The following is a 20,928-nucleotide window of genomic DNA, read 5'->3' on the forward strand; positions in this document are numbered from 1 at the left end:
AAGGGAGAGAAAAAAAAAAAAAAAAAGAAAAAATGTCAACCTTACCAGTCATCAGGAAAAAATACACGAAAATCACATACCCATGATCTCATGCAGTCCTGCTACCTGAGAGGTAGAATCATTGTCCATATTTTGTATCTGAGAAAACTGACGCTCAACAGAGGTTTTAACTCAACCAATAACCGACAGAGCTGGACTTGAATGCAGATTCGTTTAGTAAAAAGAAGCATTCATTCTAACACACTGTCCTAACCAATGTTTTGTGTGTGGTCAGATCCTCTTGGTCAAGTCACTTAACCTCTCTCATTAGACTCAGTTTTCTCATCGGCAAAATGGGATTCACAAAAGTACCATCACATAGGTAATCATGAGAATTAAATGAGATAATGTTCATATAAAATGCTTGGAACAGTGCTGACACATGGCAAACATTCAACTACCTGATTCATTCTTTCAACAGATAATTTAATGAATTCATACCCTGACCAGACACTGTTTCAGACTTTGGAGATATAGCAGTGAACCAAAGTGCCCTTGATTTCATGGAGCTTACATTCCAATGGAGGAAACAGAAAAAAAAAAAAAAAGATGAATAAACAGAAATACATAGCATGTGGGATAGTGATTAGAAGAAAAATAATGAAACAAGAGAGTAGGGTGGGGTTATGATTTTAAGGAGGGAAGGCCTCACCGAAGAGAGATATCTGAATAAAGAGCTAAGACCAGGGGGAAGGAAGCCATTTGGGTATCTGAGAGAGGAAGGGCACACTTTCCTGATGGTCAGTGGTTAAGAATTCACCTTCCACTTGAGTCAGTTCCAATGAGGTAGATGAACCTAGAGCCTACTATACAGAGTGAAGTAAGTCAGAAAGAGAAAGACAAATACCATATAGCATACACACGGAATCTAGAAAGATGGTACTGACGCACCTATCTGCAGGGCATCGATGGAGACGCAGCCAGAGAGAGCAGACTTGTGGACACAGCTGGGGAAGGAGTGGGGGAAAGAATTGAGAGAGTAACAGTGAAACGCAGACATTACCATATGTAACATACATAGACAGTGGGAGTTTGCCGTATGATGTAGGGAGCTCAAACTCTGTGCTCTGTGACAATCAAAAAAGGGGTGGGTTTGGGGGGGAAGGTTCAAGAGGGAGGGAATGTATGTACACTTATGGCTGATTGTTGTTGTTGTATGGCAGAAACCAACCCAATATTGTAAAGTGATTATCCTTCAATATTAAAGATAAATAAATTTTTAAAAAGTCTGCCTTCCAATGCAGGGGATGCAAGTTCGATCCCTGGTAGGAGAACTAAGATCTCACGTGCCTTGGAGCAACTAAGCCCACACACTGCAACTAGAGAAGCCCAAGTGCTACAACAGAGACCCAGCACGGCCAAAAAAAAAAGATATCTGGGGGAAGAGCATTCCTGGCAGTGAGGTCCAAGGGAGGGTTTGGGGAGCAGAGAAAAGAGCCAGAGTGGAGAGAGTGGTGAGAAGGGTGCTGGACAGACATGTAGCAGGTGAGAGCAGAGAGGGGAAGGGCCTTACGGTGCAGGGACTGTGCTTCACACTGGTTTTACGCTGTGAGACGGAAAGCCACGGAGGACTCCAAAAACAGAAGTGACAGAACCTGGCTCATTTTTTCACAGGGTCACTCAAATGGCAGAGCTGAGAGTAACTGAAAAGCGATAAGGCAGAAGCCGGGATACCAGTCGGGAGGTTCTTTGTAAGAATCCAGGGCAGGAATGATACAGGTGCAGATCAGAGGAGGCAGAGGCGGGATACATGTTTCATGTAGGACCAAGAATTTGCTGAAGGCTCAGACGTGAGATGAGAGAGAACGGGAGGAGTTCAGGATGAGCCCAAGGTTTTGGCCTGAGTAACTGGGACGGCAGAGTTGCCATTGCTGAGATAAGAGTCCAGAACAGAGGCTTCCTGACTGCAGGCCCTTTGGAACAATGAGAAATCTAGGGCACGGGGATCCAGTGAGAGGGGTGGCTGACATCAGCCAAGAGCCACGGTCACCGTCTCAGGGCAGGACTTCAGTCTGCGGGAGGGAGGCCCAGGGATACGAAGCAGGTTACCATGGGATCCTGGCAATCGAACCAGACAGGAGTCCAGTTATCAGAGCTGAGGCAGGAGGCCAACGATGGTGACTTGCAGCCAAATTACAGGGTGAGAGGCAGCCCCAGTCCATCTGCTTCTCTCTCTGGGCCTCAGGGATGGTGAGAAGGCTGGCTGATCAGGCGTCACGTGGCCTCCGGAGCCTGGGGAAGGAGCCCACACCGGGAACCAGAAACCAGATAGACCTGACTCCATATCTGTGCTCAGCTGCATCATCAGGGTGATGCTGGCCCATCATAGACTGACTCCAGGCCTTTAACACACTGGGCAGGGCCATGGAGCCAGGTCACTATGTGAAAGGTCCGGGCATGCAGAAACATGAGTCTCTCCTTTCATACGTGTCTGAGACCTTGCAGAAGGGAGCGAAGAAAAGGCAGCTCCTGGGATGGGAAGAGCTGGGGGTGACAGTTTGCCAAGGGACTGGGAAATCAGAGCAAGAAACACGCTGGGGGCGAGATAGGAACTAACTGCCACCCCCTCGTCACCAAGAGGACAGAAAGCAACTTGAAGGGGAACAGTTCAGACAAAGGGAGCAGGGGAAGCTGCTCTAGATGATGATGCTGGAGCCTGGCAGGTGGGTGGCTCCACTCAGAGGTATTAGGTTAAGCAGAGCTTAACCTGTGATTGGTCTAAGCAGTGTCTCTTTTGCTAAGAGTGCTCTCTGACTCCTTCCTAGACACTGATTAAATTGTTTTCCACATATTGTCTCTCCTAGCTAGAGTATAAGACATTCCCACCAAAATACAAAGAACTTTTAGAATTAATGCAAGGGGGATAATGTCTGTTGAGCTGTTGCAGCTTACTGTCTGATGATTTCATGAATGTATTTTCTTATTTTGTCATAAAGATACATATAACCATTTCACGACTTATTATAAAGAGAAAAATTTCTTCAGTAGGCACTAAACAAGAAATTGTATTTGTTTTCTATGACTGACAGATTAATAAACACTGGTAAACAATTGGAAAGAAAATCTTCATTTTTCTAATATGGAAATAATTGTACAAACTTGTTTTTTTCTTGAGTCACATTTCTCTGATGATCATAGATTTTCTTTGCATACTTGTATACTATAAATTAATGGCTTTTTCAGTTTTCACAGAAGTTCTCTACACTTAAAAAAAATTAATTTTTAAAGCAACATACCAGAGGTGTTGCAGAAAGAACCATGAAGCCCCAGTGAAACATGTGCTAAGCAGCCTTGGTCACTCACTAGGCAAGGGGCTCAACTCATGGCCCCTCAAGGTCCATGTGATTAAGTTTTGTGCTTCAGTAGATATGCAGACTTCTTATGTCATGAACTCTGGAGTCATTCCTTTTTTTTTTTTTAGTTTTTTTAAATTGAAATACAGCGGATTTACGATGTTGTATTAGTTTCTGGTGTATAGTAGTGATTCAGATATATATATATATATACACACACACACACACATATATATACGTGTATATATATATACACGTATATATGTGTCTATATAGTTTTATTCCCCCCCTTTGGAGTCATTCTTGAACAGTCAATACTTGGAACGTAAGATCTGCAAAGGCTAAGGACCTAAGGTAATGAATATTTTGGCTAAGGCAATAAATATTCAAATCAGAGTCAAAATTTTTGTTAGGTTAAATATCTTTGATATTTACAAAACAGCAACAAAGCCACATGTATTAATAACCTTACAAATATTTCTACTCCTTGAATATTCTTCCTATGGGAATCTATGTTTCAGAAACACAGATGACTCATACACAAAGATGTTTATTACTGTATGATGTGTAATAAAGAAAACTCAGAATCAATCAAAATATCCAAAATATACGGAAAGTGCTTATAAATTATGTCATTTGTGATGAAATATTATTTAGCTATTAAAATTATAAAGTATCTTAATAACTTAGGGAAATAATGATTACATAATGGTTGAAATTTTCTTCAAAGGTTATAAATACAGAGAATGATACCACCTATAAAAGATGCATGAAAAATAACTAAAATAAAACATTCAAAAGGAGACTTCTAGTTGATGAGATACAGATAACTTTTTCTGTTCCTTTTTCATTTTTTACATATTTTCTATATTTTATACAATTAGTATATATCACTTTTCAAGGAACCACAAAGAATTAGGGAACAAGCTGTAAAAAAAACGCAATGTGTTACTTTTTTTTAATATAAAAGTTTAAAATGGAAGCTAAAAAAGAAAAAGAAACTAGAGTCAATGCTTTTCTGCTCAAGTTCTTGTGTACACAACCTGTCTCTCAAACTTGATTATAAGCTTCCTAAGTGGACAGTTATCTTTGACTCTTAACAGGCACTCAGTCAATATTTATTAATGGGTAAAGTCACACCAAGTCATAGTAGCTGTTTAATGTATATGGAAAGTGATTTTCAGAGTCCAAACAAGTATTTCCTCAGTATCTACATGTTTGGCTGGAGAAGAAACTGGCTACCCACTCTAGTATTCTTGCTGGGATAATCCCACGGACAGAGGAGCCAGGCGGGCTACAGTCCATAGGGTCACAAAGAGTCAGATACTACTCAGCGGCTGAGCACACACGTATGTTTGGACAGAATAACAATGGTGACCCATTCTAGTATTCTTGCTGGAATAACACCACGGCGAGAAGGAGACCAGTGGGCTACAGTCCATGGGGGTCACAGAGTCAGACACGACAGAGCGACTTTGCACACCCACACATGTCTGGACAGGATAAAAATGGCTGGATTTGGGGAGGATGGCACTTTGGTCTGACAAGCAGCAGGAACAGGGATTTGCCCTGTGGAGGAGCATGAATGTGCAAGACTGTGGACAGGACTCTCTGTGACAGAAGGGCCAGCACCCCAGACCCATGGCTCTCGCACCTGCTTTTTGCTTCACACAAAGCTCTCAACTTTCAAATGCAGGACCCATAGTCCAGCAGGTGTACTCTGGGTGTCCCCACCCTCCAAGCACCTGCCCATTTCTCAATATGCAAGCAAACAGCAATGCTACATGAGGATAACCTGACTTAGTTCCAATTACTTTTTAAAAATAATTTTCGAGCTGCTGCTGCTGCTGCTAACTCACTTCAGTCGTGTCAATTCTCAAGCACTGGCAGCTTATTAACAAGAACAAAGTACTTGGAACTCACCACAGAGCCCAGCACTGTGTGGGTGACACCTTGGCTTCAAGCTGTCGCAGTAAAATAAGACAGCAACAAGCCCTACCTGCATGACACCCTGAGGTCATCTTTACCAGGCCCCTGGGAAGGACACTCATAACACCCCTATGTTGCAAATGCAGACATGGAGGCTTTTGGACTTAAACAGTGGCAGAGCTAGAACTCAAGCCAGGCAGATGCCAAAGCCCTAGAGGCAGTAGTGCCCACAGAGGTGGCCACAGATGAGGTGGTAGAAGTAATTACAGTGGTAGGAACAGCAGGGTGGGAGTAGAGGGTAGGAACAAAGCCAACAACAAGAGGAAAGACCTCCAAAGGCTCACCTCGTGCCAGGCACTGCTCTGACAGTGTCCTATGTATTAACTCATCCATTCCTCACGACAAAACTCTGACATGGGCCCTGCCACCACCCTCACTTTACAGATGATGAAGCTGAGGCTGAGATGTTAGTAATCTGTCCCATGTCACCTGGCTGGAAAGCGGCAGAGGCAGGATTTGAACTCATGACCTTTTGGCCATCATGCTAGGCAGCCTATGTGTGGCACTAAAGCTTTTATTCTAAAGCAAAATGCTTCTGAACTGTGGTGCTGGAGAAGACTCTTGAGAGTCCTTTGCAAGGAGATCAAAGCAGTCAATCCTAAAGGAAATCAACCCTGAATATTCATTGCAAAGACTGATGCTAAAGCTGAAGCTCCAATACTTTGGCCACCTGATGTGAAGGGCTGACTCACTGGAAAAGACCCTGATGCTGGGAAAGACTGAAGGCAGGAGGAGAAGGGGACGACAGAGGATGAGACGGTTGGGTGGCATCATCGACTCAATGGACATGGATCTGAGCAAACTCTAGGAGATAGTGAGGGACAGGGAAGCCTGGTGTGCTGCAGTTCATGGGGTCGCAAAGAGTCAGACACAACTTAGCATCTGAAAAACAGTAACAACAAAATGTCAGGCACTCTAGTCCTCAGAATTTCTTTTGAAGCAGACCCCTGATTTTATCTAACAGGTGGACTTCTCAGGAGAAGTTCCCATCTCTTCCAGTATTATCTGGCATAAAAAATTTTAAATTAATGGAACACAGCTCAGTCTCGGAAGCACTGTCTGGGGTATCCACGCTCATCCTTACCCTCCACTACAGGAACAGCTGGGAGCACGTGAAGGGCAGAATGAATGTGGCTGTACTCCAGGTTTCTCGTTCAAGTTCTCACGGAGGCAGATGCTCCCGATTCAGGGTGTGGGGCCAGTGTTTCCTTGCCCCTAGCATAATATCAAAGACCTCTACTCTGAGTGACTAGAGATTCATGAGTTGCCTACTTTTCTCCCTCATTCTGTAAGTTTTCTACTCAACATGTATGGTTAGACAAAAAGGGGGGAAAGCACTACACGACTCTGTATTAAAAATATGACAACCATATTCTTGGTCACAGTTCCTATTTTGGGACAGAGGCACATTCCAAAGCTATTAAGTAAGCCCCTAGCTTTCTGGGCTTCTCACTATTTCCTTGGGCAGAAGAGAAGAACTTCTCATTGAAGTCAAAAGCAAAGGCAAAACAGGCAGCTAATCAAGCACAGAGATAGACAGCGGGGAAAAAATTACAGTTGCAAAGTGCATGTAGTTTGGGGGGTACAGACTCCTAAACAAAGTTTAGTGACAAATTCAGAAAACTATCGTTTGCTGGAAAAGAAACTAAGACATAAGACAGATACTAGCAATCGGTGAAAATCTTTCTTGGAAATAACGCATGATAAAATAATCTATAAATGTGGTCTTCTAAATCTCACGCAGAAGACCAAGGTCACTGCCCTCTCTATTATTAACTAATAGTATTTGTATAAAAGGGTATTGTTTCAGGGCTGGCAGAGAGCATGCTGTGCCCAAGTGCAGCACTAGCTAAGGTTTATGACCTTGGGAACAAAATTCCCTCTCACTTTTAAGTTCTGAGAGATGACTGCCACAGAAGCCACAAACTATGACGAACGAGCATACATAAACAGAATTTAGTTAGCGGCTTGGGAAGGAATCAGTTATCTTTACACCCTAGTTCCCTTAACTCAGTCCAGCTCCCAAATCCCTCAGTCCATGCTTCCATGCCTCCCACGATCTCAGATTACCTTATGGATAATTATGATTATACTTTACATACCAAAAAAAAAAAAAAAAAAGCTTAGAGAGGCTGAGGGAAAGCCAAGGATCACAGATCAAAAGAGCAGTGGAGCCAGAGCTTGGACACCCAAGCCACACTCTTCAGCACACCACAGCCTACTCCTGCCCAGGACCTAACGGAGGCAGAGGCTCAGGGCAAGTTCACCTTGCAAGCTGCTGCCATGACTTCAGGAGAAGGGAGAATGAGGTGGGAGAGGGTCAGCAGATACTGTCAGCTCTCAGAGGGAGCTGAAGGTAGAGATAGATAGAATTTCTGAAGACCATCTGAAGGCACAAGAGAGACTGTTCTGAGGTCTCTGTGGAGACTCTCATCCATGACTCAAGCCCTAACTATTTTGGGATCGTCTCTGAGAGTCCACGATCATGGAACGAAGGCATAGCAGCCGTCCTTCAGTGAGGGGCAGTGGCCGCGTGCAGGCTGCCCAGACCTCAGGGCCAAAGCTGAGCGGGTTCACCCATCACCAACTGGGCTACAGTCTTCTGCAGAGAGGCCAGCTCACCCATTTCCATGCTTCCTAAGCTTCATACAGAAATACGTTTCTGCCACCACAGTGGTTGCAAGAAATTTATGAATGTATTTATTGATTATCTATCAATTAGTGAGAAGAGAAAAAGAAGAGTAGTTAATCCTCTCTTAGAGGAGGGAAGGAGCAGGAGAACACAAAGGCCTCACACGTCAGTTTGTTCGTTCAGACGCCCACCAGCGTGTGTGTGTGTGTGTGTGTGTGTGTGTGTGTGCATTCCATAATTTAAGGATAAGCCCTTCTGCACAGCCTTTCAGATTAACCACCACCATTTATTGTGTGGAATTCTGCCAACTGGAGATGCGTGATTTTTTCAGGTACCCTCTTCCAAAATGCATGTGCCTCAGAGTAGTGAAGTGGAAGTTAACATTTTTTATTTTTTAAATTGAAATACAGTTGATTTACAATGTTGTGTTAAGTTTCTGGTGGGCAGTAAAATGATTCAGTTATACATATGCGCATTTTTCTCATATCCTTGTCCTTTATGGTTTACTAGGGGATACTGAATAAAAGTTCCCTGTGCTACACAGTAGGACTTTGTTGTTCATCTATTTTATATACAGTAGTTTGTATCTGTTAATCCCACACTCCTAATTTATCTCTCCCCAACTCCTTCTCCCCACTGGTAACCATAAGTTTGTTTTCTAAGTCTGGGAGTCTATTTCTGTTTTGTAAATAAGTTCATTTGTATCATATTTTAGATTCCACATATAAGTGATATCATATGGTATTTTTCTTTGTCTGACTTATTGCTACTTAGTGTAATAATATCCAGGTCCATTCAAAAATTTTTATATAAATTTAATCAGAATATATCTATATATTTATTTATTTATTTGGCCACACTACTGGCTTGCAGGATCTTAGTTCCCCAACCAGGAATGGAATTATGCCCTCGGGAGTGAAAGCGTGAGGTCCTAACCACTGAGAACTGCCCCAGAACACTTTTATTATAATCCAAACAAGCACTTTAGCCAAGACACAGTGACCTGACTGGCTGCTGAAGGAAAGGAGGGAGCACAGACCATCTGAAAGCACTGGGTGTTCAGGGCACGCGCAGCCTTAACCTAGGAGTGCCGACCGCAGGAGTGGCCACCCCCATGTGCGCCTACTGAGACTGGAAGGATGGCTTGTGTGACTGAGAAAGTGAATCTTCCGCTGTGCTTTATTTTATTTCACCTTAATTAAAGATTTAAATATGGCTAGTGACTACCATGGGCCTCCCTGGTAGCTCAGCTGGTAAAGAATCTGCCTGCAATGTAGGAGTCCCCGGTTCAATTCCTGGGTCAGGAAGACCCCCTGGAGAAGGGATAGACTACCCATTCCAGTATTCTTAGGCTTCCCTGGTGGCTCAGATGGTAAAGAATCCGCCTGCAATGCAGGAGACGTGGGCTTGATCCCTGGGTTGGGAAGATCCCCTGGAGAAGGACATGGTAACCCACTTCAGTATTCTTGCCTGGAGAATCCCCATTGACAGAGGAGCCTGGTGGGTTATAGTCCATGGGGTAGCAAAGAGTTGGACATGACTGAGCGACTAAGCACAGCACAGCAGTGACTAGCATATTGGACAGCACAGGTCTTGGCAGGGTGGGGAGAATGGGAAGAGCACAGGGGGGAAAAAAGGAAGTCAAAAGTGATAAATATAAACTTTCTGTCTCAAAACTGTAATTTGTTGCTATGTTATTTTATCACATAGGACTCAAAGAATGCTTTGACAACTACCAAAAACATATACCAACTCCAATTGGTTTTTGTGAAAAGAAATAATCTTTGTAGTGGGCTTAATGCAGTGTCTGGCACACAGCCCACACTCAACAAATGCTGGCTATTATTAGTAGCATTTTAAGGTTCATGTTGCTACTTAAGTCTTCCATTTGTTTCAATTCAACCAATAAATCTTCTGTCAATCATTTTTGAAAGAATCTTATAAAAATTTTAAAGGAAATGCAGCAATGGAAAGCCATTAACATGGAACCAGGATTTGTAATTTCGGTTTCTCCTACATACTTGCTACAGGGACTCTGGGCCTCACTACACCCCTGTGTATTGGGAGTGGGTCTCAGAAAAATCAGGTTCCACATCTGGCCCACATCTTGCTGCCTGCAACAGGGTTTTCTCCCATCAGACTGTTTCCTAAATTAGTTAGATCTTATAAACTCTCAGTTACAAATAAGATGACCCAACTTTTTTTAAAGAAGTCAGAAATGTCAAACGTGTGATTAGTTTTTAGTGACACAGTTTGAAAGAACTAGATGAGTTATGTGAAGGTTAGGAAAGGACAGTTGCACCCAGAGAGTGCTATACAAATAGATGTCCTCTGTGTCTCTCTGTAGCTGCCTGACAATCAGGCTGCACAGTCAACAGAGGCCCTGGCTGTCATGCGGGCTGAAACACGCCAGAGACCAGCTGGCCCTCCCCTGACCCTCAGAGAGAGGACAACACTCAGTTCCTCTCTCTGCCTTCCATGTACACAAGCCAGGCCCTGCCCAGAAACGGGAGGGCTGTGACCCTACCCATTCCTGACTGATGACCTGCCTCTTGCTAAGGGCTATCAGAACATAGCCTGAAAAGCTTACTTTGGTTTACTCATCAGGTAAGTCTGTGTTCTCCAAACAAGAGCCCAATGGATTAGATGAAGAGTATACTTTCAGATCCTCCATTAGAATAGAAAATTAGTCTTTAACCAATATTAACACAGTACTATGCTTACCAACTGGAGAAGGCAATGGCAACCCACTCCAGTACTCTTGCCTGGAAAATCCCATGGGCGGAGGAGCCTGGTAGGCTACAGTCCATGGTGTCGCTAAGAGTCGGACACAACTGAGCGACTTCACTTTTCATTTTCATGCATTGGAGAAGGAAATGGCAACCCACTCCAGTGTTCTTGCCTGGAGAATCCCAGGGACAGGGGAGCCTGGTGGGCTGCTGTCTATGGGGTCACACAGAGTCGGACACAACTGAAGTGACTTAGCAGCAGCAGCAGCATGCTTACCAACTAATGTATGCAAGAGCAAGTAGAACAGTAGAAGTGAAAACATTCTGTAAACTCCAAAAGCATCTATAAACAAAAAGGAAGTGGAATGTGTTTAAATAATACTTGACTCAAGAACCTCTGCTTCTGTACCATGTTCATGGATTAGAAGACTCAGTATTAAAACATCAGTTTTAGATTCACCATCATTATAGATTCAATGAAATCCCAATTAAAATCCAAGCAGGCCTTTCTGTAGAAGTCAATAAGCTGAGTCTAAAATTCTATGGATAAGCAAAGGAACTAAAATAAGCAAAAAAATTTTGAAAAAGACCAAAGCTAAAGGACTCCTGTTACCTGTTTTCAAGTCTTCCTGTAAAGGTACAGCAATCAAAACAGTGTGATATTAGCGAAATGATGGGCATTGAGACCAGTGGAACAGAAGACAGAGTCCAAAAACAGACCCACACATATATGGTCAATTGATTTTCAACAAAGGAGCCAAAGTGGGACTTCCAGTGGCTCAGACTCTGCACTCCCAATGCAGGGCCCCAAGTCTGATCCCTGGTCAGGGAACTAGATCCCACATGCCAAAACTAAGAGTTCACATGACCCAACTAAAGATCCTGCATGTAGCAAGGAAGAAGGAAGATCTCAATGCTGCAACTAAGATCCAGTGCAGTCAAATAAATAAGTAAATAAAAATATTAAAAGATGCCAAGGCAGATTCAGTAGGGAAAGGAAAGTCTTCTCAACAAATGATGCTCAACAACTCGACATCCATATGCAAAAAGAGCCCTCCAACCCACTCTTTGCATCACATTAAAAAAATTAACTTGAAATTACTGAAGTATAAAACCTAAAACTATAAAACTTCTGAAGAACACATTGGAAAAAAAAATCTTTCTGACTCTGAATTAAACAAAGAAGTCTTAGATAAAATGTAAAAGATAAATCATAAAAGAACAAATTTTGATAAACTGGACCTCATCAAAATGTAAAACTTATGCTCTTCAAAACTTTAAGAAAATTAAAATAACCCACATAAAATAACCAAATAAAATAAAATTAAGATAACCCACAGATCAGGACAAACTGTCAAATACATATCTATTGAAGAAAAGGTATCCAAAATAAAGAACTCTAACTATTTAATAATAATAATAAGAAAACTCCTTTTTAAAACTGGGCAAAAAATTTAAACAGACACTTCTTCAAAGAAGAGATAAGAATGGCAATAAGCATACAAAAAGATGCTCAATATCGTAAGTCATCGAGTACTGTGCATGCTAAGTCACTTCAGTCGTGTCTGACTCTTTGCAATCCCATGGACTATAGCCTGCCAGGCTTCTCTGTCTATGGGATTTCCCAGGCAAGAATATTGGAGTAGGTTGCCATGCCCTCTTAAGTCATTAGAAAAATGCAAATTAAAACTACAATGAAATACCACTACACATGTACTAGAATGATCAACTTTTTAAAACTGATACACTACCACCTCACACCCACTAGGATGCTGCTGCTGCTGCTGTTATCAAAAAAAAATAAAATAAAATAAAACCAGCAAATAGTAACAACAATGTGGAGAAACTGGAACCTTTGTACACTGTTGGCAGGAATGCAAAATGCTGTAGCCACTGTAGAAAACAGTATGGGGGTCCCTCAAACCATTAAAAATGGGATTAGCATGTGATTCAGCAATCCCACTTCTGGGTATGCATCAGAAAGAATTCAAAGCAGGATCTCACAGAGGTGTTTGCATACCCATGTTCATAGTAGCATTATTCATAACAGCCAAGATGTAGAAGCAACCCAAGTGTCCATCAGTAGATGAATGGGTAAACAAAATGTGGCATATGTATACAATGAAGTGTTATTCAACCTTGAACAGGAAGGAAATCCTGTCACATGCTGCAATATGAATGAGCCTCAAGGGCATTATGCTAAATGAGCCAGTCACAAAAAGACAAGTATTATATGACTTCACTTATATAATGTACCTAGAGTGGTCAGAGTCATAGAGACAGAAGTAGAACAGTGGTTGCCAGAGGCTGGAGAATGAAGGAATAGAGTTGCTGTTTAACGGGTATGGAGTTCCAGTTTTATAAGATGAAAATGTTCAGGAGATTGGCTGCACCACAACGTGTATATGTTCCACACTACTCAACTGCACACTTAAAAATGGTGATGATGATAAGCTTTGTGTTGTGCTTTTTTAATCATAATTAAAAAGATAAATAAACTGAAATACCAAGGGCTGGAGAGAGTGCAGAGTCTCTGGAACCTTGCTGGCAGGAATGTGAAATGGTACAGCCACTGTGTACAGTAGTTTGGCAGTCTTTCACAAAGGTAAACACACACTTACGTTTGATCCAAAAGTTCTGCCACGAGGTGTTCACACAAAAGCTGGATGTGAGTATTTTCACTCACAACTTCCCCAAGGTGGAAACCATCCAAGTGCTCACCAAGTGATGAATGGATAAACAAATTATAGTCTCTCCCTCCAGTGGAATACTACTCAGCCACAGACAGAACCAAGTATTGATAACTGGGCTCCCCTGGTGGCTCAGTGGTAAAGAATCCGCCTGCCAACGCAGGGTACTCGGGTTCCATCCCTGAGTTGGGACCATCCCCTGGAAAAGGAAATGGCAATCCACTCCAGTATTCTTGCCTGAGAAATCCCATGGACAGAGGAGCCTGGTGGGCTACAGTCCGTGGGGTCACAAAAGACACACGGACACAACTCCGCGACTAAACAACAACTGATAACTACAGTGTAGTGGGCTGAATCATGTTCCTCCAAGAAGATCTGTTCAAGTCATAACCCCAAATACCTGTGAATGTGATTTATTTGGGAAGAGAATCTTTGCAGATGCAAACACATTGCTGCTGCTGCTAAGTTGCTTCAGTCGTGTCCGACTCTACGCAACCCCAGAGACAGCAGCCCACCAGGCTCCCCCGTCCCTGGGATTCTCCAGGCAAGAACACTGGAGTGGGTTGCCATTTCCTTCTCCAATGCATGAAAGTGAAAAGTGAAAGTGAAGTCGCTCAGTCGTGTCCGACTCTTCACGACCCCATGGACTGCAGCCTACCAGGCTCCTCCGTCCATGGGATTTTCCAGGCGAGAGTACTGGAGTGGGGTGCCATTGAGGTTATACTGGATTAGGGTGGTGTCTTTATAAGAGAAGGAAGGGAGTATTCGAACACAGGCAAACAGGAAAGGCCATATGGAATAGAGGCCAAGAGTGCAGTGACAGCACCCAAGCCAAGGGACACCCAGGGCTGGCGGCAGCCAAGAGACGCTCGGAGGAGATGAGGAGATAGAGTCTTCCCTGGAGTCCCCAGAGAGTATAGCCTTATGGACTTGACTTCAGACTTTCAGCCTCAGAACTGTGACAGAATCAATTTCTGTTGTTTAAAATGTAAGCCACCTAGTTGGTGGTATTTTGCTATGGCAGCTCTAAGAAACACATACATGCTACAATAGGGGTGAGTGAGTCTCAAATGCAATTTCTATGTCAACAAATTCTGCTTCTGATTCCATGTGGAGGACACTCTGCAAGAGGCAAAACTGCAGATAAGTGGTTCCAGAGGCAGGAGGTGGGGATGGAAACAGATTACAAAGGGATGTTAAGGGAACTTTTGCAGGATGATGAAACTGTTCTTAACTTGGATTGTGGTGGTAATTATACAATGTAAAACTGTGAATCATAGAGAGGTCAGGGCTTCCCTGGTGACTCAGTGGTAAAGAATCTGCCTGCCAACGCGGGAGACACGGGTTCAATTCCTGATCTGAGAAGATCCCATGTGCCTCAGAGCAACTAAGCCCATATGCCACAACCACTGAGCCCGTGCTCTAGAGCCAGAGAGCCGGAGAGCCGAAACTACTGAGCCCACACATAGCATAAGCCCATGAGCTCTAGACACCATACGCCACGAGAGAAAGCACCGCAACGAGAAGCCCACGCACTGCAACTAGAGGCTAGTCCCCCCTTGCTACTTGTACTGTATACAAATTAAACCCTAAAACTGTTGGCTTAAAAATAATTTATGCTTCTGGGATTCCCTTTTTTTCTCAGTTTGACAAGTCTCTTGGGAAGGGGCTCCTATCAGCCTAATCAGGGAAAATGTGAGGACCAAAATACCAGTAATAGTTAGAGATTACAACCCATCGGATAATATAAGAAATCACTAAACCATATAAATATGTAGAAATAAATAAATGTATAAATTGAAAGTGTGATGAGAATCCAGATAAATTACCTCCTCACGAAATACATATTAATTACAAAGAAGAGTAACTTTAGAGTGGAGAAGACTGACAAACACCACCTGAATTAAGTGATAAAAGTGAACATCATGCAAATGAAAAATCCCCCACTTCACTGGATACAAAATTAAAATCAATTTTGGCTATTCCTGCCAAAGACGCATAATCTAAATCTAATCTTGAAGAAACATCAGACAAACCCCAATCGAGGGATATTCTGCAAAAGAACTGGCTTGCGACCTTCAGAAGTGGCAAGGTCACACAATTCAAAAATGATTTTTTTAATGTCATAAATAAAAGACGGAAAAATTGTCCAGAAGGGGCTAAAGACAATGTATGTGCTCTGAACTCTATCCTTTTGCTGTCAAGGACAGTAAAGGGACATCTAGGGGAAACCTGAATGGGGTCTCAGGATCAAATATCAATAATGTGTCCACAGCCATACCACCCTGAAGGTGCCCAAGCTTGTCAAATGGTAGTAACACATCACTGTTAATTTCCTGATTTCACGGCTCTATTCAGCTCATGTAGAACAATAGCCTTGCTGGTGGGAAATATACATGGTCCAGTATTTGGGGCTGACAGGGCATGAGATCAGCAACTTATTCTCAAGGGGGAAAACAGAGCTATTTTTACTGTACTCCCAACTTTTCTGTAAGTTTGCAATTGCTTCAAAGTTTAGAAATTACTCAGAGAAAGAATCCTGGGGAGCCCAGGGCCTGTCACTTTATCTCATCCAATATACCAGGGGAGGGACACTACAGTTCGTTCTGTATTCCTCCAAGGCTGACAGGAAAGTACCACAAAATTGGAATCTCAAACCCAGTACCCCTTAGCGATGGCCTATTTTCTGAAGCACGAACTCCAGCATAAAGTAGAGATCTAATTTATTTGGATACTGAATGACCCAATAGGCCAAGATGTAAGATAGCTTGACTGCTAGAAGTGGCTTTCTAACGCAGGCCTTATTATGGTGAGATTCCAAAGTCATTATACTCAAGACAAGATTCCAGTGTACTAAGGCACAAACCGGTTCACAGAGTACTTTTTCCACCTCATACTTAAGAGTTTCTATCAGCACTCTCAAATGGAAGCCTCCGTTTAAATAATATTACTTCTGCTTTACGGGACATCATCAAACAAGTGAACCAGATTTCACCACAGAGAAAGAAGACAGTACTTTTAAAATAGAGAGGCATCTAAATGAATACAGTTATACTTCATTTTAAAGTTTATATCTCAGATTTAACACTTAATCTTAAATTGTGTTAACGAAAATGTCAGGCTCCTAATTTTTCAGAGACTGCTGCTGCTAAGTCGCTTCAGTCATGTCCAACTCTGTGCGACCCCATAGACGGCAGCTCACCAGGCTCCCCCGTCCCTGGGATTCTCCAGGCAAGAACACTGGAGTGGGTTGCCATTTCCTTCTCCAATGCATGAAAGTGAAAAGTTAAAGTGAAGTCGCTCAGTCATGCCCAACTCTTAGCGACCCCATGGACTGTAGCCTACCAGGCTCCTCCATCCATGGGATTCTCCAGGCAAGAGTACTGGAGTGGGTTGCCATTACCTTCTCGATACCTAAATCTAATACAGATTTCAACAACAATATCATATACCATTGTCTAAATCACTGATTCCACATTGTTTTGAATAAGGCTTTCAATAACATGAGTGATTAAAGCACTCTGTGACGCTACTCCTCTAAACAAAATATTGACCACTTATCTGTGCCATAGATTTGTCCTGTCTGATACAGTGGAAGCCAGTCACATAAAGGTGGTGAAACATAACTGGTAAAAATTAAGATATGCTTTAAGTGCAAAATACACATGAGATTTCAAAGACTTCATTTAAAAAAAGAAGATGATGAAATATCTCATTAATTTTTTAATACTGATTATATGTTGAAATAATATTATTCTGGATAGACTGGGTCAAATAATTATTGAAATTATTTAAGCAATATTAAAATTAATTACACTGATTTCTTTCTCTTTAACACGGTTTAAATGAAGGAATGTTTAACTGATGTATGTAGCTCACAGTGTATTTCCACTGCTACATTAGACCATTTGCGAAACGAATAACAATGGATTTCCCAGAACACTACTGAACTTTATCCTTTCATATCTAATCTTTTCAAGGAAAATTTTTGCCTCTTTTACACTCCACTCAGTTCAAAGAAAGTATAGTAAGTATTGGGAATTCCCTGGTGGCCCAGTAGTTAGGACTCTGCTTTCACTGCTGAGGGCCTGGGTTCGATCCCTGGCCAGGGAGCTGAGATTTCACGAGGTGTGAAGGAAGCAAGCATCTCGGGTACCTGGAACTCGGGGGCACTGCTCCGCAGCTGGCTCACGTTGGGCAAGGATCCTCCGTGGTACTGTGTAAGGCGCAGCTGCTGAAGCTTCTGAAACTGAACCTGGGGACAGAGAGAGTTCAAAGCTGTTGAGACACGACAGCAAAGAGCTGAAAGAAGCATCGAAGTACAGTGTTATGCAGCGACATGGTTCAAGAGTGAAAGTCTTGGTTTCAATTTCTTCTCTACTTAAAACCTTCCAGTTTCCGGGGTTTTCTGGGTTTTGATTCGTCTATTTTAGGGAAAGAATTTATCCATGTTCTAAATGTCCCAGGCATGACTCAAAGACCTTCTTGCACAGTCTTTGACTGCATATGTGTGTGGGGGGCAGGGGGCGGAGGGGGGAGGCGGCGCATGCAAGCACAATCTTTAACAGCAATAAAAGAAATTTCTTAAAAAGAAAATAAGCCACTGCCCATGATTCTAACATACTGTCTTCCCTTCTCCATGCTCTTTTCCAGTCTCCATTTACTTTTAAGTGTAATAACTGCACTGGGACTTCCCTGGTGGTCCAGTGGTTAAGCATCCTCCTTCCAGTGCAGGGGACATGGGTTCGATCTCTGGTTGGGAAACTAAGATCCCACATACTGCAGGGCAACTGAGCCCACGCTATAACTAGAAAAAGCCTGCATGCCCCAACAAAGACCCAGCACAGCCAAAATTTAAAAAAAAAACAACTGCACAGTGGTGATCACAATATAGGCACAAGTCTGCAAGCTTACATCACAACTCTTTTTTCTATGATATTATATAAGCATTTTAAATGGCTACATAACATTTCTTCTTCAGCATTACTGACTTAGAATACATTTCAAAGAGTGATTGCTAAGTCTTGGGTTTGGGCTTTTAGATGGCTCTCAATACACACTGCCAAAATGTTTTCCCAGAGGGTATACCAATGTATATGTGAGGAAACTGTTGGGCCAAAAACTCACTAACACGGGATATTATCCTTAATTAGGGGAAAGAAGGAGACCAATTCAACAGGTATAACAAGGTGTCCCACTGTTTTAATATGCTTTTCTTCTGTAAGTTCTTTCTTGCTTCATTTTTCAAAAGGCAGTAAACTGGTTACGGTCCTTGTAAATCCCAGAGTGGTCCAGTTTGATCTTTGAGAGTTCTGTTTCTAAAACAATAAATTACCTCTGTGGTTATATAACCCTTGGCACTTGTAATTCATGTAGGGAAGAAGGGGGTAGCTGGGAACCCTGAGGCAGAGTTGTGCCCTTTCGTTACTCTGTCTTTGCCTAATAATCATAAAAAGTGCCAGCTATGAGCCCCGAAGATGAGCCAGATGCTGTCCTCAGATGCTATGCCCACTTTATCCCTCACCCTCTCAACAACCACCAAGGGAGACCAAGTGCTCCTGCTTTTATAGCCCTGGAAACCCAGACTTAGGGAAGGTCAGAGACCTGCCCAAGGTCGCACCGTGGAGGGGCCTGAGCTATGGCAAACTCAAAACCCACATTCTTCTTTCTGCCATGTTCCTCTCCTTTGATCCATTTCTTCCTCAGTGATCACACTATTCACAAGCTCAGGGAAAAGCAACTAAAAGCTCCGCTGAGCCTATGGTGTGCTCTGGTTTTTTGTTTTTACATTTATTATGAAAACTTTCAAATACATACAAAATAGAGATGAGTATAATGAAACCCCATCTCTTCATCTTCCAGTTCCAACAATGATCAGCTTACATCCAACCTTGATTCATCTTTATCTCCATCTTCACCCATTACACTCCACTGAAAGCCAGACAGCCTAGCATTCCATATTTCAATAGGTATCTCCAAAGATAAGGGCTTGTATCTGTCTGGAGGTTATAAAGGCATATCATATAAAACCCTTTGGCAGCTTTAGCTTCCTTATACCCACAGTGCTTGATTTTTTCATAAACATGGCACAGGGAAACGGTAATAATCTATTAATCAAAACCCAGATCTGAGAGTTAAATACTAGTGGGAGGCCATGGTAAGCTTTTCCCATCTATCAGCTAAGTTATCAGTATAAAGTCTCAGCTTTTGATTTTAACATTCTCAACCGGAAACATTTGACTCTCTGTCCTTGAGATTCTCTAGACAAAATTCTCAGCCCCCTTGATCTAAAGCTTTTGATTCCTTCTTCCATCAACCCATCCACTTACTCACTTACATAAAAATGGTAAACTGTGTGTTGGGTACAGTGCCAGGCACCAGCTTACTAAGATGAACATGTGCCAAAGTCTCTGCCTTCAGGGAGTTCTCACAAAGGTTTAAACTCTTACCCAAAAGCTTTGACACTTCAACCAAGCTGAGTTCTGGATCTAGCTAGAGATCTGCCTTCAGCTGAACTGGAGGCCCTCCCCACATCTCCCGTATCTGCTGGCTCTACCAAAATGCCCATTTCTAGAGTTTTCAGAGAGGGCTGGTTGTACCACAGTAAAAAAGAGCGCTGGATTTGGAATGGGAAGACCTGACTTCGTAACCTGGCATTCCCATGTGGTTGCACAAATCACTTTACTGCCTACTTCACAAAGATGATGGAAGGATTAAAGTCAGAGAACAGATGTGACAGTGGTGTGTAAGGGTCTGGGACAACTGCTCAAAACACCATTAGTGCTGATATCTTCAGCTATCTCCTAAACTACTGAGTAATTCTGATGCCCTCCTCTTTTGAAATTGAGAACGAGAGAGCTAGAAAGAACCTCAGCGATGGTCTCCAATACCATCATGCTTACTGACAAGGAAAATGAGGACCAAAGAATGAGTGGCCTGAGACAGAGGTCTTGGACCATCAGGCTATAGGCCATGGTTAGCCTACAGAATTCTGTTCGACCCACATGGTACTGACCCACTTGTTTTAAATTTTAAAACATTGCAAGAAGGCACAAAAATCTGGATTTCCATCTTCTCTTGATTGAAAGATCTGACAAACACTGAACCCATATTCTTGCATGGCAACAAGGCATGGAGCTGTGAGATGTGGCATGAAGTTTAGACAGGGCTTGGGTTCTCTGGTTTCCCCAAGTCCTCACTGTACCCTGTTATCCTCCCTATGGCCTGAGATCAGTGACCATTTACCACCTCCTTCCTGATCCCTCCATTCATTTTTTTACCTCACCTGGTACCTTGAGTTAGCAACTTTTAGCCTATAGGCATAACACTTTTTTTTTCAATTTTTTAAAAAGTCTAAAAAATTTTTATTTTATATTGGACTATAGTTGATTTACAATGTTGTGCTTGATTCAGATGTACAGCAATGTGATTGATTTATAAATATATATATATTCTTTTTCAAATTCTCTTCCCATTTAGGATATTACAGAATATTGAACAGAGTTCCTGTGCTATACAGTTGAGGTTGGTTATCTTTTTTTTTTTTTTTTTTTTAT

General features: G+C 42.4%; 1 protein-coding gene across 3 annotated transcripts in view; it reads right to left on the reverse strand.

Annotated features, from left to right (window-relative positions):
• CRTC3 (CREB regulated transcription coactivator 3) overlaps positions 1-20,928 on the reverse strand; it is a 95,927-nt gene that overhangs the window by 69,340 nt on the left and 5,659 nt on the right. For 2 of the 3 annotated variants that reach the window (XM_010841068.1, XM_010841067.1), the window contains exon 1: positions 17,529-17,890. In XM_010841068.1, the coding sequence (XP_010839370.1) occupies positions 17,529-17,687 (159 nt within the window). In that variant the 5' untranslated portion in view covers positions 17,688-17,890. Of the gene's footprint in view, positions 1-17,528; positions 17,891-20,928 lie in introns of those variants that run through there. The other variant, XM_010841069.1, reaches the window with a different exon arrangement.

This window comes from Bison bison, unplaced genomic scaffold, assembly GCF_000754665.1.
Source record: "Bison bison bison isolate TAMUID 2011002044 unplaced genomic scaffold, Bison_UMD1.0 scf7180017864155, whole genome shotgun sequence".
NCBI lineage: Eukaryota > Metazoa > Chordata > Mammalia > Artiodactyla > Bovidae > Bison > Bison bison.